Raw genomic sequence first — 18,130 nt, 5'->3', positions numbered from 1 at the left:
TAACTCATTTTATCTCCACCCCAGCTCTCTATAGAAGATAGTATAGGGATTACTATACCCATTTCCTGGATGGAAACACTGAGGCATCAGATGTTTATGTTGACATTGCATAGCAACAGAGAAGGAAGTGGGAAGTTATTGGAGAGCAGCTGGACTGTGACCCAGAGTCTGGGACAGTTGTTTCTGGGACTTTCCTAATCAGGCCTGTGTGCATGGAGAGGAATACAGGCACCACACGGATCCTTCCTGGTTTCCAGAAGCTTGTTTCCAAGTCCCTACTTGAGGGCATGGGGGTATGAGGCTTCCAGCAGCCAATCAGACCAATCACTCTGGCTAGGGAGGGGTATGAGATTATGACTCTAAATAGCTAAGAACTGGATTTCCCAACTCATACCTTTATTCTTGGTTTCCTCCCATTTCATGGAGAGGAAAACAGAAGCCCAGCCCATGAGGGAGGGGGTGGTACCTGGTACATGCTGCCTGGTGTTGAAAGCAGATGTCCTGGGCGCTGGGGCCAGGGTGGGTATCAGGGCTGCACCGTCACCACGGCCCTTCCTGTTCCCTTTTTCTTTGCACACAGCCCTTAGCCAACTGCTGGGAATGGAAATAGCATTCTTTATAATGTGAAATTATTTCTTCCTTAGTGTTTCAGCCTATAGTGTCACTGTTATGAACTTTGGTGCCACTTTGACTCTTGATCCTTTGTATGTGGGCCAGCCGTCAGTCCCTGATGCATGATACCCTCTGCTGCCACGTGCTCTCTCCCTCTGCTCCTGCTGGTCTGCAAGTGAGAGGGTGCAGGTGGAGCCTGGAGGAGGCAGGTGCAGGGACGGCCCTGGAATGTTGTCAGTGATGGCAGGTCGCACTGGGGGATCTCCAAATTCTACTGTCATTCATTCTACAGGAAGGTCACTCAGTTGGAGTCAAGGGTAAAGAAACTTGCCTTGGAGCTCCTTAGTCTCTGAATAGGAAGGAGCTGGGGCTGTTTCATGCTTGGGTATCACACTTGGCCTTGAAAGTCAAGCTCCTGAGAAGAAGGGAGGGAGGCCCCAGATGTCCCTCTGAGGAGACTCCACCTAGCCCTGCATGTCCAGCATGTGTGCATGGGGTGAGGGAGAGGGTGTCTTGCCCCAGACCCAGGCATGTGTGCTAGAAACCTGGGTGGAGCCAACAGCCTCTTCTAAGAAGGGAGGGAGCGTCAGTCATTGGGTGGTGATGTCTGACGTCTGCTCTCTAGGGGAAATATCCAAAGGAAGGCAGGTCGAAAAGACAGAGGCACCATGAGCACAGGCCTGGAAGGGGACCACACTTTGGGGCTGGCACATAGAATAGCTGAACTGAAATCGAGGACCTCAGTGGAGCAGTAGTGAAAGAAGAGTTTAAAGAGAGAAAGTTTGTTGAGACTATCGTGATGGTCAAGGCCTGGGAGACTTTGCCTTGGAGCAGATGATGGTGATTTGGGGGGAAATGAGATGCTGGATGAGTGCTTTAAGGCAGGGACTTTCAGGATCCATTGCAGGGGGCAGAGTTGAAAAGGAGGAGGCAGCTGGGCACCATGGCTCATGCCTGTAATCCCAGCACTTTGGGAGGCTGAGGCGGGCAGATCACTTGAGGTCAGGAGTTCAAGACCAGCCTGGCCAACATGGTAAAACCCTGTCTCTACTAAAAATACAAAAATTATCTGATCATGGTGACGCAAGCCTGTAATCCCAGCTACTGGGGAGGCTGAGGCAGGAGAATTGCTTGAACCTGGGAGGCGGAGGTTCATGCCATTGCAGTCCAGTCTGGGTGACAGAGCGAGACTCGGTCTCAAAAAAAAAAAAAAAAAAGAAAAGAAAGGGAGGAGGCCACTCAGTGGTGCAGCCATAGGGAAAAACTGTTTTTAATTTTGATATTAACCTTTATCAAAGTAATATACGTGTGAATTTAAAAGTCAAATAGTACAGCTCAGCTTATAATAAAAGCAGCAGACCCTGATTCATTCTTTACCACTCCTGCTTCCCACCCTGAGAGAACCTCATTCAATTTCTGATACTTACTTTCTTATTTCTAAATCACATGCCTATACATTGTTTTAGTTTTGAATATTATCTATTGATTTTCACCTATGAAGGATGAGAATTTCACTTTTACACCATCCTCTACCTTATCTTTGCTATACACACACACTGGAGCATGCACTCTACTCTTAACATTCACTGAACCTTGCTCTTAACATACATACACCCTACACAAACATCCTACTCATAACTTTCACTATGTCCTACTCTTAACATACATACACCCTACACAAACATCCTACTCATAACTTTCACTATGTCCTACTCTTAACATACATACACCCTACATAAACACCCTTCTCTTAACATTCACTATCCATCCTCCAAACATAATTATATTTCTCTTTTTAGCTAAAACAGCACTTAGTGTACACAGTATTATGATTATGTAAATGTTATTCACAGCTGAGCCACATAATATACTGTAATTATATTTCCTCTTTTATTTTCCCTAGAATTAGTAATCACTTCTTTTTTTGTTTGTTTCTTAGTGTTCCTTAATGCTTGATGTAGGGAGCCTCTCAGCATATTCAAAGTATATTGAGTTTTTAAAATTTGATTTTCATTTTTCTTAACAACATTCTCCCTGGAGTGTCCACCCTCCTGTCTCAACCTGGGCCAGCTGTGCTCTGACTTGTGTGGTGTTCTGGAGGCTTGATGTGGGGTGGGCATTGGGGAGGAAAAGAGGGTCACTCTGAGGAATCTGTTATCTTTCTTCTCTATTGGATCCCTTTTCATGAATGTCATATTTTCTTGTTTCTTGGTTTACAGTTTCTTGAAGTACACTCTTCAGTAATTTTCAGAAAAAAGTGTTCATGGGAATTTTTTTCACTTCATCTGAACAATGCGTTCATGCTATGCTTTTGTTTGTTGATAGTTTGGCTGTGTATAGAATTCTGGAATGGAAATAGTGTTCTTTATAATGTGAGCTTATTTCTTCCTTAGTGTTTCAGCCTATAGTGTCACTGTTATGAAATTTGGTGCCACTTTGACTCTTGATCCTTTGTATATGACCTTTTGTTTTCTCTCTGAAAGTCTCAGGATTTTTTAAAAATAATCAACGTTTTTGAAACTTCATGGTTTTATGCCTCAGTATGAGTCTTTCTTCTGAACACATACTGGTCTCTTTCAATCTGGAAACAGGTCCTTCAGATCTGGGAGATTTTCTTATGTTACTTTTTGGATGATTTCTTCCTCTTCATTTACTCTGGGGTTTTTTTTAACTTATTTATTTATTTATTTATTTATTTATTTATTTATTTATTTATTTTTGAGACAGAGTCTCACTCTGTCACCCAGGCTGGTGTGTAATGGCGTGGTCTTGGCTCACTGCAACGTCTCCCTCCTGGGTTCGAGCGTTTCTCCTGCCTCAGCCTCCTGAGTAGCTGGGATTATGGGCACCCACTACCATACCCAACTAATTTTTTGTATTTTTAATAGAGACAGGGGTTTCGCCATGTTGACCAGGCTGGTCTCGAACTCCTGACCTCAGGTGATTCACCTGCCTCGGCCTCCCAAAGTGCTGGGATTACAGGCATGAGCCACCATGCCTGGCCTGTATTTTTTTTCCTCTGGAATTCCTATTAGTTGGAATGTTGGATATTCTGAACTTCTCCTCTAATTTTCTTACTTTTCTCTCCCATTTCATCCCTTTGAATTTGTTTCTACTTTTGGGGAAATTTCTTTATCTTCCAACTCTTCTCTTGAGTTTTTAAATTTCTACTGGGCCTTTTTTCCTCTTGGAATATTCTTTTTCCAAAGATGTTGTGTCTTGTCTCTCTGAGGATATTAAAGATGCTTATTGTTGTTATTCCTTTTTACTGTTTTTTCCCACTCTGTCTTTCATGTTAGAGGCTCTTCTCAAATGTTTAGTGATCCTTAGTTGTCTCTTCATATATACCAGTGAGTTCACGTGTAGCTGCCTGGAAGCTTGCTGTGTATGTGTGGAGCAGGGCGTGGTTGGGACTGCTTGTTAGCCAGTGGGCTCCATTATGGGATGATTGGAGGAGGACCTGGCTGTTCTTTCAAGGGATCTGCAACATGTCAATGTTTGTGTTTTCTCTTGCACCAGTTTTCCTTTTTACTACCTGGAGCCTTCAGGAGGCCGAATGGCTAAAGAGAACTGAAGAGGGATGGGATTGGTGGGGAGGGTACAGATTTCCTCCTAACCTCCCTGTTTTCAGTGCCTGGTTCAGCTTCCATCCATGAGTCCAGAACCCAACTAACTCAGACCCTCTATAAAGTAAATCTCACATTTTCTGCAAGAGTTGGGGAAGGGATCTGGGAGTCTAACCACTCTTTTTAAAGCTGTTCAGCCCCACCCCATTCCCTCCCACTCAGCATCACCTGGTATCTCCAGGTCCTGAGCTTTTCCAGTGTTCTGAGATGCAGGCCTGAGCTTCAGCTCACCCATCTCCTAAGGCAGTTATAACTGGCCCATCTGTTTCCAGTTTCCAGAATTTTGTTGACATCTCTCATCTGCTGTTGTCTCCTCTCCTGTTCTTTTTGCCCTTGTGGATTTATGCATTTTTAATTCCTTTATTGTCATTTTGGTGAGGGGCTGGGACAAAAACAGAATTAAATGGATGTGTTCAATCTGCCATGTTTACCACAAAATCCTGATTCTTTTAAAACATTTATTGAATGCCTTCTATGCACAAGTGACAGTGCCAGGACTAAAGAGGTATCCAAGGTAAATAGCAAAAAGGAAGAGGAGGGTGAAGAGTGGGAGCTGGGAAAGAGGGGGAGGTCTCGTATGGCTGCAGCAGGTCAGGAGGGCCATTCGGTAAGCACTTTGATGAGTGTCTTTCAGGGATTCCAAAAAGCCAGTACACAGCTGGAAGCTATGAAGGAAGGACTCTGAGGAGGGACTTGGAGATGGGAGGGTGCTGAGTTGGCTCTGGAGGAGACCAGAACAGCTGGGGAGACCAGCTTAGGCCCAGAGAGATGTCCTCGAGCCATGTCAGGGTGTGAGTGACTTAGGGCCCAGGCCACAGAGCTGGCAGCCCACCCCGGCTCTCAGAGCATACCTGGCACCTTTTAGATCCAGTACATTTCACCCAAGAGAGCAGATACTGGTAGAAAGAAGAGATGTCGTCAAATTATCGCTCCCCGATTCCTCCAGGCAGAGATGCCGGAGTATGGGTACACAGGGGTTTATGCACACACGTGCCCCTCCCTGACCAGAATGGGGCTCCCTGAGATATGTGTTGGTGCCCCATGGGCATTCGCCCATCCTGCTTCTCTCCCCTATACTGTCCTCTGTGTGGACCTTGTCCTCCTGCGCTCAAGTGCCTTCTTGCCTATTTGAGAAAGAAACATAGCCCACCTCTCCCATAGACCCCATTTCTCCTCCATCACTGCTCCCCCATAAGCTGTAATGCCACAAACCCCCATATTTGAAAGTGACATCCTCCCAAAGCATCCCAGTAGGGGAGGTGCCTGCTTTAGCATCCAACAGAAACCGAAGTGCAGATGTTTCTCCTCTGCCCCAGGAGCCCATGTTCAGAAAGTTCCTTGCCTCTGACTTGAATTCTTCTTGTTCCAATGGGAGCCCATTTTCTTATTCTCAGTGAAAGTGTGCAATTTTGAAGTACCCTCCTTCCTTCCTAAGCTCTTTTTTGGCTACAGCTCCCCACCAATCCTCTGTTCTCTTACCTAGAGGCGTCTTCAGCTGCCACCCTCATCCCCAGCCCTTCCAGACCAGGAAGTCCCACTTGAGGAGGGGCCCTGAGCCCACTCTCCACCCTTTTCTCTGGAATCCTGAGGTCTGGGCACAGAAAGGTGACCCGACTTTGAATCCTGATTCCACCACTTATAATCTGTGTGACCTTGGACAAGTGGCTTCATTTCTCTGACCTTCCGTTTTCCCCATCTGGGAAAAGGAAGCAGGGAGCGGAGGTGTATAAAAATGCAACTGAGGGCAGAGGACGGGAGGGCAGAATCCCACTAGCCCCTCTCCTCTCCCCACCCCAGCCCCAGCAGACAGCTGCCCAGCCTCTGAGCAGCACAGGAGGCTGTTACCAGCTCTGATCCACCGAGAAGCCTGCACCTTGTCAGGACTCCATCTGTCAGGAATTTATTACTAATGCATTTTATAACAGGCTCTGTAATAAGATATTAAAGACTGTAGCAGCATCTAGCAAGCATTCCATAAATATTAATAACGCCTTTAGAGATGGCACCTATGGTGGAAATGGTAGGGCTTTTTGCCAAAGTTTGGTCAAGGGTACAGCATAAATCTTGAAGGGGGTGAAGGGAGCAGGTGCACCCTAAAGGTGAGAGGGTGTGGCATCCTTCTTTTCTCTCTCCTATCTTCCTTTCTCTTGCTGCTTAATTTTTGTATGTCTTTTTCTCTGTTCATAAGTTTTCCTCTAGAATGTCTCTTTTTTTTTCCTGTTTCAGTTAGTTCCTTTCTCCCCAAGTTTCCTTTCCTCCCTTTTCTCTTGCAAATTATCTTTCCACTTTATCCCGTTTTCACTCTGGCCCTCAGTCCTGCCCCTCTCACTGTTCTCACCGCATTTTCCTCTGTGTTCCTGTGCTCTTCCTTCTCTTTGCCCCTCCTCCCTGCCCCCCTTTCTTTACTGCTCTCTCTGTCTGGTTCCTCCTTCCTGCCTCTCTGCCCGACTCCCTCTGGCCTTTTCTCCCTCGCTGCACACCCTCCCTCACCCTGTTCCAGTGAGCAACCTAGCCACCTCTGGAGAGGCCTGGAGTGTAATGTAACTCACACTGCATGTGAGAAGTGAGCTATTTATCATTATTATTAACGAACAAGATCCTTTGCATGGCACAACTTTCCCAGAGTCTATTCCCTTGTCACCCCAGGAGTAGCAAAAAGATTTATTTGTCTCTGAATTGCACAGGGTGGCCCATTTACAGCAGGTCCATCAGAAGTGATATGGAGCTTAAATGGGAACTGGAAGAGGCAAGACCTGCCCTGCCTGCGACCTGCATGGCGTCGGTTACTTGGCGAAAGAGACAACCTGGCAGGTGCAAGAATTTTGAAGGGGATAATGCCTAGACATGCTCCCTGGTCCCCTGAAGGCATGGGTGTACATTTGGGGAGACTTCCTTTGAAATGGCCCAGAAGCCATAAGGGAGTAGGTGGGACTGGGCAGGGGGGTACCATGAAGGAGGGGAGGAGGGAAGCAGGGGTGGGGCAGAGAAGTGGGTCAAGAGGCCTCCCTCAGAAGCAGAAGTGATCATGCCCCATGGGGTCTTTCTTCCAAAGACCACGGCTGCTCCTTTCCGGCAAGAAGCTGGACCCAGGGCGAGTGTCCACAATGGAGGTGTGGGGAGAAGCTACCCTGGAAAGGAGGGGCCCAACCCCCAGCTGAAACAGGCCTCTTGGTGCTGCTTCTACAACTCCAGCCCATGCAGCCCCAACCCCAGACACTCCAAGCCCCACCCCAGACACCCCAAACCCCACCCCAGACACCAGAGAGACACCTTCCACTCATTCTCCTTGTCCTCAGATGGCAAAGTCTGGCCCTGCCGAGCATCTCTCTTCAAGGCCTGTCCTGGCTGACTGTGTGAAGTCCATGATCAAGCCATCCCTTGCCCATCCGGCCACCTCCCCATGCGCATACTGATAATTGCCTGCAAGCTGGATTTGCACGTTAATAGGAGTGTCTGGAGACGGTTGAAAAGAAGAGGGAGCTGGCGTTTACCCAGGCTCCTTGATTCTTCTCCCCATTGTAACCTCCAGCCTCGGGTGGCAGGCACTGTGCCCTCATTAGCAGTCCAGGAGTGGTGGCCTGGCACTTTGCTTGCTGTGGGCGCTAAAGAGGTAGAGTCCCATCAGCAGAGGGTCTGGGTGAGCCTGGGGCAGAGCCATGGAAATGAGGAGGCCCTGCCCATGGCTGGGCATGTTCTGAGGGCAGGAGCAAGGAGCTGAGACCCATGCAGGCCAGCGTGAGCAAGTGGGGTGCCCATAGAAAGGACGGCACAGGCAGGTCCCAGCACCGCAGCCATGGGCAGGAGACAAAGTCAGCGGGGCCTGGGACGGCCAGGGTGGGAGGCTCTTGGAGGCCCTCATCTCCATTTTTTCTGCTGCACTGTGCTCTGCTCCGCTCACTGCAGGTGGGCTTCCTCTGACTGCCCGTGGCATCTCTGCCACCCTGTAACTGTGGCTTTTGTGTGGCTTTCGGCCTGTCTTGGTGCCCACTCCAGCCAGATAACAAGATCTTTCTTTCAGATTCTCAGAGAAAATGATTTAATTTCTCAGGCCCCACCTGATTGGCATGGCCTGGGTCTGAAGTCACTTGGAACAAACATGAGTGCCTAGACCCATCACCTAGAGCAGAGCTATGGTCATGAGGAGCAGCTGTTCTTGGAAGGAGGGTGGGTGGGGAGGTAGCGGTTGGTATCTCTTTGGGTGGGGTGGAAAGAGCACTCTGTATGAGTCAAGGCACCCGATTTCCACTCTTCGACTCTGTCATGATCCACTTGTGAGGCCTGGAGCAAGGCACGTCCCCTCTCTGGGCTCATTTTCACACCTGTAGTCCACCCTAGGAAATGGGGAGGCTGGACTGGATGACCCCAAGGTTCCTTTCAGCTCCTGCATTCCAGCCATCCAGGGTGGTGTATGGTCAGGACTGGCTTCCTCATTTAGGAGCCTCCCAGGCACCCAGGTGCCCCCCTCACCCCTGCCTCAGATCCCACCCCTCCCCTCACAGGCTCTCAAGCCCATTGTGGAAGGTCTTCTGGGGCTCTTCCGTCCTCATCTTGTCTTCAGCAGCCAGGATCCAATCAGCAGAGATGTTCTCTTTCTGAATTTTAAGGTGCCCATTTGTCCCAAGTTCATGGTGAAGAGATTCATTAACTGTTTACACTATTTCTAATACTTCCCCCTTTATGTGGGGCTCATCTCACCCTGCCTGTAATGATATGTTATTACTTTGGTAATAAGTGCAATAACCATTTATCGAGTGTTGCTCAGTGTTGCTGTGTGTCTGGCCCAAGGAGACTCTCTTTTTTTCACACCTTATCTCTTATAATACTTTTTTTTTCTTTTTTCTTTTTTTTTTTTTCTTTTTTGAGACGGAGTCTTGCTCTGTCACCCAGGCTGGAGTGCAGTGGCATGATCTTGGCTCACTGCAACCTCCACCTCCTGGGTTCAAGCCGTTCTCCTGCCTCAGCCTCCCCAGTAGCTGGGATTACAGGCACGCACCACCACGCCCAGCTAATTTTTGTATTTTTAGTAGAGACGGGGTTTCACCATGTTGGCCAGCCTAGTCTTGAACTCCTGGGTAGGAGCTAACAGCTCCATTTTACAGATGAGGAAACTGAGGCCAAAAAGAGGTTTAACAGCATATGTCTGCAATCTCCCAGGGGAAGGTTCCAGACTCAAAGTTAGGGAGTCTAACTCAGAATTCATGCTCTGAGCCACCAAGTGTTACTCCCTGTAGCCTACCTGGAAACCCAGATGCACCTTGCCCCATAAAGCAAATCTGCTTGCATTGAGTCTGCAGATCTGTGTGCACGTCTGTGCATTTCCATGGAACAGCAGCTGGGTGTTCAGACAAGCCCCCAGTGTATGTGCTGATGAGCGCCCCTCCTTCCCCGCATCTACTTCCCTGATAGAGCATGGTGCCCAGGACCTGAAATGCAGGAAGTCAGCATTCTTTTCTCTCCAATAGTTTGTCCCTTCTGAGTATATGAATGGCTCCTTGCCAGGCCCATTTAAACCCTTCTCTAAGTTATGCAGAAATTAAATGGGTTTTCACCACAGGGCATGAAACATAATCCAAGAAGGTCAGATGTGGAGACCATCACTTCTTTTTCCCCTTTTCCACCATTTCCTGAATCTTGCTCTTAAATCCTCTGATCAGATGCAGAAGGATCAGAGAGGCTTCCCCTCAGGACCATGCGGTATGGACAGTCAAATGTCCTCGCCTCCCCGAGGCAGGGAGCTGGAGAGCTGACATCTCACGGGAGCCGTCCCTCTCCTCTGGGCGCCAGCTTCATACAGAGTGGTTTAAGTAGACTGGCCAAGTGCTCTGAAGTGAGGGCCGGCTACCCTGTTTCCTGTTGTTGTTGTTGTTGTTGTTGTTAAATATTTGGTAGAATTCACCAGTGAAGCTGTTGAGTCCTGTGCTTTTCTTTGTTGGAAGATTTTTGATTACTGAATCAAATAAACATAAAAGCATAATGTTGAATTAAAAAGCAAGCTTCAGAGTGATCTATTGTATACGAAAACCATCTATTTACAAATACCCACAAAACAGTATCTTATATTATTCATGGCTAGATATAGATACATATGAAGTACAAAAGCAGACTTTCACACAGGGGGCTGGCAGCTCTGAAATCAGAATGTGGCCCTCCTTTCTTGTGGCAGGAGCCGTGGGCCCCCATGAAGTGTTTCGTTCTGGATTCATGGGACTGGCTCTGGCACTTCTGTGTGATCTAGAGAGAGAGAGGGCAGGACAGAGAACTGTGGGTTAGCTGAGAACCTCAGAAAGAGCTCCTTAAGGTGGGGGAGGGGTGGTGGAAATAAGGGATGCTAAGGTACCCAGGGCTTAGCAACAGGGGAAAGTTCTACCCCTAGGGCTGAAGGGAAAGGAGAGGAAAATTGTATTATCAGAGCCCACTGAGAGCTGGGGCCATGGAGGAGAGCCTGCTGGGGTAGAGCTGGAGGGGGTAGAGGAAGTAAGACCCCAAACTCTTTCTCTTCCTGCTCTGGGAGCTCCTACCAGAACTTCCCATTGGCAGAATCCAACTGGAAGCCAGCCAGCAAGAGAGCCTGGAGATGCAATCCATTGAGAGCCCGGGGATTGGGGAAAGGCAGAACTGGGTGGATCATGGGGCCAGGGGAGTGGGTAGACAGGGAATGCCCTGGATGGTACTGTTGATATCAGTGCTTCTTGACACCTCCCTGCCCCACCCTTGAAGGTGCCCTTGTCTGTGCCCCTCTAGGTTTCCAGAAATTAAAATCGCAACTACTGTCTTCTCAGCACTTATGTGCTGGAATGTTTACACTCATGAGCTTATGTATTCTTCACACTAACCCTGTGAGATATGATTAGCTTCAGTGTACAGTGAAGGGATTAAGGATCAGAGAGATTATGTAATTAACCCAAAGACACACAACAAGGCTGGGATTCCAACAAATGGTCTGTCCATCCCTGAAACTCTAGCACTTGTCTGCTTTGCCCCCTTGCAGACTTGATTCTGTTTTGGAGGGAATGAGCATCTTCCAAGCAGCTGAATTAGGATAGGCAAACCTAGCAAAGGAAAAGCACATTCAGACGGCCAGAGGTGTGAGGGAGCCTGCTGGGTTCAAGAAGTATAAATAGCTCCATGCCTCCAGGAAATAAAATGTGAAGGGGGAGACAGGAATGGACCACAAGGGCCTGTGTTGTATGCAAAGGGCACTGGGGAGTCACGGATGGTGAGGAGGAGAGGGGCGCCCTGCATCTGCCTCCTGTCCCCAGTGGACAGAGTGGTTGGAACAGGCAGGACGTGAGCCTGCCCATTCAGGCTGACACTTGTCTGCTGATGGGGGCAAATCCACAAACCCAGGAAGAACCCTCAACAGCCCCATGGCACTGTTCTCCGGAGGCCCTTTCCAGCTTGACCAGAGGCCCCGTAAAGAGCACCCCTGTGTTAAGTGCATGGTCTGTCTGTGAAGGGCTGCCAGGAGGGAGGCTTGAGGCTGGTCCCCAGAAAGGAAGCCTGCAGCTTGGGCAGCCAAGGAGCATTTGACAGAGGAAGCGAAACCACCAAGAAACAGGTTTGGGGACTGTAAGACCCCTCATCCAGAACTCTAGGTTAAGCAAATCATCTTTGGAACTGGTGCTCTTTACAGCCACCAGGAGGCCATCAAAAAATGAAGAAGAGGAAAAAAAAAGATACTGCATTTTAAATTTTGGGGCCCCTCCTAGAATGAAAATGACAAGGCCTCGAGTCTGGTTGGCTGAGGGATGTAGAGAATGGGCTTTGAGGGACTCAGCCCTGATGGCGCAGCTGCTCCGCACTGGCTCACCCTTGTACTTGCTTTGCTCTCATCCCCAGAATACACCAGTGGGGACGCCCATCTTCATCGTGAATGCCACAGACCCTGACTTGGGGGCAGGGGGCAGCGTCCTCTACTCCTTCCAGCCCCCCTCCCAATTCTTCGCCATTGACAGCGCCCACGGTATCGTCACAGTGATCCGGGAGCTGGACTACGAGACCACACAGGCCTACCAGCTCACGGTCAACGCCACAGTGAGTCTCCATGCTGGGGCCCCAGCCGTCCCAGCTGCCTCTTCCCACCCTGGAAGAGAGTGATGGGGCATTCCAATGGGACATTGACCCAGTGACACACACTCGATGATCTATAATAATTATAGTGGTGACAGTCATGATAGAAATGAGGCTGGCATTACTGAGGCTTTGTGCTGTGTCCCTGGCACCGTGCTGAGCACTCGAAGGGACTTTAAACTTCAAGCAGCCCCATGTCATAAGTATTGTTAAGATGCCCATTTTGCAGATGAGAAAACTGAGTCACAGGAGCAATTCAGTGACTTTCCATGGTCACCCAGGAGCCTGACTCCATAGCCTGCTCGGGTAACTTCCTTGAGACATTCTTAGTGCAGAGCGCCTCTTGCTCTCTGGGACACAGGACAGAGGTGTTCACCCAGCTGTGTCCTGACACCATCCAACCTGCAGGGCCCAAAGGAGTTCAGGCATCCTGGCTCTACTCCACAGAGTGGTGACATTCCACATCATCCCTCTGTGCCAAGCACATTGCTGGCCCCTGGGAATTCCAGGATGAGTGAGTCAAGGGCAGAAGGCGGGAGAGGGTAATTATCCCATCTGATGGCTGACTCTGTTGAGAGTCACACAGCCCATGAGTAGTGGCAGAGCAAGAACCCAAACCAGGTTGTCCACCTCTCAGTCCAGTGCCCTGACCACCATGCCCCATGGCTAGACATCTCCAGGTCTCAAGAACATCGCAGCATGCCCTTTGTGCCAGCTGTTTGGGAGATCCTGGGGAACAGGCAAGCCACACTCTAAATAGGGTCCTCCCCCTACCTGCCCCTCTCCCTGCTCCCAGCTGCTGCCTCAGGGCATAGCTGGAGCCATCAGCTGGCAGCAGGGCCATAAGCTGGCCTGTTGTCCCTTAGATTCTGTTGACAAAGCTTACGCCAAGAGCAAAAAAACACGGGAGTCCCTCTCGACCCTCTAGGTCCTATCTGCCTGACACTCAGCATCCACTCCTGACCCACATAGCTGTCGAGGGGCCTGCCGGCAGCGCTGGGGGCTCTCCTTGGCAGGTCACAGGCTCTAGATCCAAGGCTCTGGATCTGGACTGGGTCCAGAATCCAGTTTTGAAAGATGGGGTGCCCCCAGACTTGGCCAAGATGCAGAGAGAGGCCTCAAGACCCAGGAAATGCGAACTTCTTGTTTGCCCCTGGCCCAGTGGCTGTGGGGAGGTCACTGCAGGTGACACTCACGTTCTTTCCTTCTCCCCTGGTTAAGTGTTAGTTGCCTGGGAGGAGCTGTGTGCTGCTGTTTGTAACACTGACTTCGGAGGTCAAGGGGACATGCAAGCCCAGGATTTGCTTTTTGTGCACATTCGACTGCACCTTCCACGCAGCCCAGCACCCACACATGCACTGCCCCTCCACCGCACTGTTTGCACACACCAGGGCCCAGAAATGCGCAGATGCTTGCCCGCTGTGGGATAATTTCCATCCACCATAAAAATGGCTTTGGATCGTGGGGAATAGACCAGAGCTGGGCACAGGCAAGAATCTGGGTGGCGGGGCCTATCAAGAGGACTGGGCTCAAGCTGGGATGATGAATACAGTTAAATTGCTGTTACTCTCCCAGTAATCAGGCTTGGAAGCAGCAGAACGGGAGGGGCCCTAGAAGTCCCTCTCTAGATGGCTTCCCCCTTGCTTCTGGAGGAGCTGACACCGAGCCCTTCTCGGGGCTGGTGCTGTGCCCTTGGCTGCTGAGCACTTCCCCAAGGAAGGAGATTCTCGGCCTGGCACTGCGGGCAACAGTGTGAGTTCCCAGCCCCACTGAGCTGGTACCAGGATGGGGAAATTGAGACATCCTCTGGGAACAAGCTGCTGAGAGCCATGGGCCCCAGAGTTACAGCTGGGAGCCTGGCAGGATCCCTCCCCTTTCCCCACCACAGAGTCCAGAGTGGGCTAGGCAGGGGCATTTGTGGCATGAACAGGACTGCAGTCACAGGTATGGGACAGAGAGGGCCTGTGCCAGGCTAGACAAAAGCCAGCTGCCTGCAAAAGCCTGGTTATGGCAAATCAGAGCCACTGGCATCCCCTGTCCAAGAGGTCAGGGGACTTGTTTTAAGCTTCCCTGCTCTAGCCCTGGGTGCCTGGTGGCCATTCAGGTCCCTAGCTGGGAGCTCTCCCCATGGGCAGTGCCCAAGCCTGCCGTGTGGGCCCCAGTCCTGGAGCCTGGGAGGCTGCCTGCCGAGAACCTCTCTGCTCACCTCCTGCTTCCAGACCTTCCTCTCCCTTGCAGCACCCACTCCCATAAGGCCCTCCCACCCTCTCATTGGCTGTCCCTGAGGATTCCTAAAGACAACCAGCCCTCCCTTCTCCTAGGCACTGCAGCCCCATCTCTGCAGGCCAGGAGGAGGCACCAGGCTTCTTGGAACTCCAGGAATGCCTTGCTTCATTCAAGTCACCCCAGACAAACCAAGGGAGATCTAACCTGGGGACAGTTGCTCCTCAAATCTTAGCTCAGAGAATGTTTGAGCCTGAGGGGCCTTAGAAGTCATTCACTTGAGCGCCTTCATCTCACAGAAAAGGACATCAGATTCCCAGGGGGAAAAAGAACTCATCTGAGGTTACTCAGCAAATTAAGAGACCGAACTGATGTTAAAGCCCCAAGTCAAAACTGTTAGTGGCAAATTTTTATGTGAAAGGATCTGAGTTTGAGTTCTGGCTACACACTTAGAAGTTGTATGACTGTGGACAAGTTACTCAGCCTCTCTGAGTCTCTGTTAACTCATCTGAATAATGGGCTCATCATAACTACAGATGCGAGTGAAGTGCCTGGTAGAGCGGCTGCCACGTCATCTGTACAAAGCACTGCAGTTACTATTATTGCTGGCTATTGTTATTTAGTTGCAGCAGGCTACTTAAACAGTAGAAGATAGATTTGGAGTTTTCTTTCTTGCCAAGCATTAAAAAAAATTTTTTTTGAGATGGGGGTCTCGCTATGTTGTCCAGGCTGGAGTGCAGTGGCTATTCACAGGTGCAATCTTGGTGCACAACAGCCTCGAACTCCTGGGCTCAAGCGATTGTCCCACCTCAGCCTCCTGAGCAGCTGGGACTACAGATGCATTGGTGAGGTTTTATACAATGAAATTCCCAACTGACGGTTTAAATATTGCTCGCCTGGCTGCAGGGGGATGGCCTGTGTGACCTCTCAGGAGTCTTTCTCGGAGTCCCCCAGATGTCACAGACCCTGGAGCTCCCCCTGCTGGTTGGATTGGGAAAAGTCACTGAAACAGTAAATCCCCAGCCCAAAGCAAGGGACTCATGAATGTAGGGACGCAGGTGCCAGAGTAATCCCCTCTGTGGCCTTTCTTCTGAGGAGCCCCCATCTTTGTCAATCCCCTGCTGCCCTGGGATGAGTAGGGGCAGGAAGTGGGCACAGAGAGGGGTGGTGGCCTCCAGCTGAACTCAGCAAAGGAGCTGAGGGCGGCACCATATCTACTCCAAGCTGGTCATCCCACCACCGGATGTCCAAGGAAGTCAGGCCTGGGCTGCTAGGGGCTGGAGGTCTAGCTGTTACCCCAGCCCTGCTTTGTAACAGTGGATAAGATGCCTTCCTCTGGACCTTGGGGATGCTGTTTGTGTTTTCCTGTACAGCTCAGAAATCACCATGGCTTCTTAGAATTCTTAAGCTTCCTTTTACTAAGCCCTTCCCTGCTGGAGTGCAAGAGCATGGGTGTGTGTGTGCGTGTGCATGTGTTTGCACTTATATGCTGCACGGTGCAGGTCTGTGTGTGTGTGTACATATGTGTGTGAGTGTCCCCATCATCACTCAACCTAAGGCTGTGTGTTCTCTCCGCTCTCTAAGGATCAAGACAAGACCAGGCCTCTGTCCACCCTGGCCAACTTGGCCATCATCATCACAGACGTCCAGGACATGGACCCCATCTTCATCAACCTGCCTTACAGCACCAACATCTACGAGCATTCTCCTCCGGTAAGACTCCTGGCCTTTCCTTCTCAGAAGTCCCTTCTCAGAGGGACTTCCTTCTGAGCTCCTGGTAGGGATGGGCCCTGTTAGTGGGCTGGGCTCCTCCTTGGCTCCTCCGCAGTCCCTGTGCATGGCAGTGATGAGTGTTCTGGCACAGCGAAACCCCAGCCACTCTTCACACCACGCCCATCTCCTCACCCTCTCACTCTACCCAAGGGGCTCTGTGTGGCAAAGAACAAAGGCTTCCAGGGCAAGTAACGGGGAGCCATTCAGACAGACTTATGTGGAGGGATGGGGATCCCGTGCAAAATTCAGCCTGCGCTGAAGAATGGACTCAGTCTGGCTCCACAGAACATCAGTGTGGCTCAGCCGTGTCTCTGCTGTGTCAGTCTGTCCCTCTCTGCTGATGAGCACTGCCAGAGAGGGTGGCAGCTGCCCTTCTTCAAGGGCCCTCTTGGCCCCGGCTCTTCCCTGCGAGCTTGCAGCTCCTTCTGCCCTCCCTAATGCCCAGTCTTTGGATTTCTTAAGTCCAGGTTTCCAAGAAAGGCTCCTGATTTTTCTGGTGTGTTGCAAGGTCATAGGTCACCAGCCTGTAGATCGGCTACCCATGGGTGTCTCAGAGGACAAAACATGCCTCGGCCCACTCTGCAATGCTGTGGATGGAGCAGCTTTGCTCAGCTGTGGGCCAGACAGGCAACGGCAGCCATATCTAGTCTCATAACCATTTGTGCGTCTGTGCAAACTTGAATGCAACACCGGCTGTGGGTGGAAAAATTAGAAAAATGCGCCTCCCCTAGGCAGTCACAATCCCTGGTCATTAGCTTAGGGAACAGCGTTTGGGGAAAGAAAAATGAGCCCCTTCTTTTGAGAGAACTCAGTGTGCTTAGAGGAAGGACTCAGCTTTGGGAGCAAAGTGGGGCACCCGCCTAAGGCTCGTGAGCGTTCAGGGCCCCACCCGCACCCCTGCACACGCTCACAGAATTGAGTGTGACTGGTGAGCTTCCCTTGACTGGGGTGCAGGCTGTGCTCCTGGGCCTGACCCTTCATTTGGAGACCATGGCTGCCCTGGCCACTGGCCTCCCTTCACAGCATGAGGCCCCAGTCTCCTGGTGTATGGGGCTGGCATTTGGCCGCTTCCTTCTTGGGACAGGTGTGGAGGGAGGCTCTAAGAAGCAGGATCCTTTGCGGCCTGCTACTGTTGAGTGTTTGAAGCTGCTTTGAGAGTAGAGGGGGACAGATCAATGCCCCCAATTCCCCAGCCTTCTCTTTCTTAGCATTCTGTGGGCAGTGGGAGCCCCTGCTTTTGAGACTGAAGGCTGTCTCTTCTCAGCACAGCCCAGCCCATTTCCCATGACTTTCCTAGCCCCCTTTCTCTCTGCCCCTAGCCCAACTTTGCCAGGCCGATACCTTCTCAGCATCAGGTCAGCTGTGACGTGCTGTTTTCAGATGAGGCAGGGCCCACAATCTGCCCATGGCCCCTGGACATCTCCTGAGTGGTCAGCACTCTTGAACAACTTGCCCCACCTCTGCTCCCCTGAAGGACTGGAAGCGTGCAGTTCAGCAGGGACAGGGTCTGCTGTGGGCATAACATACAGTGTGTGCTCAGGAGATGGTAATGGAATGGACAAATGAACAAGCACCCTCACCCTGGGCAGACCAGCATACTCACCATCCTGCACCCTCTCCGCCCCTGTGCCTGCTCTTGTCGCCAGCCCAAAGTCCACCCACCCATTTGTTCCCAGTTCACTCTCTACCTTTCTTATAATTTTTTCCCTGGCTTCTTCCCTATCTGTCCCAGAGATAGCAATTCCTCTCCCTCAACCCTGGTAGAATTAACTCTCTCTATGCTGCGTAATTTTCCACTTAATTATAGTCTCGCCTGTAATGTTACC

The 18,130-nt window shown here is 50.5% G+C and overlaps 1 protein-coding gene across 1 annotated transcript in view; it reads left to right on the top strand.

The window, feature by feature from the left end:
• Positions 1–18,130, top strand: part of CDH23 (cadherin related 23) — a 419,032-nt gene that overhangs the window by 157,739 nt on the left and 243,163 nt on the right. The window contains exons 7-8 of the mRNA XM_063709996.1: positions 12,078–12,272; positions 16,116–16,244. Coding sequence (XP_063566066.1) covers positions 12,078–12,272; positions 16,116–16,244 — 324 coding nt within the window. The remainder of the gene's footprint in view (positions 1–12,077; positions 12,273–16,115; positions 16,245–18,130) is intronic.

The sequence above is a fragment of the Gorilla gorilla genome, chromosome 8 (genome assembly GCF_029281585.2).
Source record: "Gorilla gorilla gorilla isolate KB3781 chromosome 8, NHGRI_mGorGor1-v2.1_pri, whole genome shotgun sequence".
Taxonomy (NCBI): Eukaryota; Metazoa; Chordata; class Mammalia; order Primates; family Hominidae; genus Gorilla; species Gorilla gorilla.
This window is presented reverse-complemented; position numbering and strand designations above follow the sequence as displayed.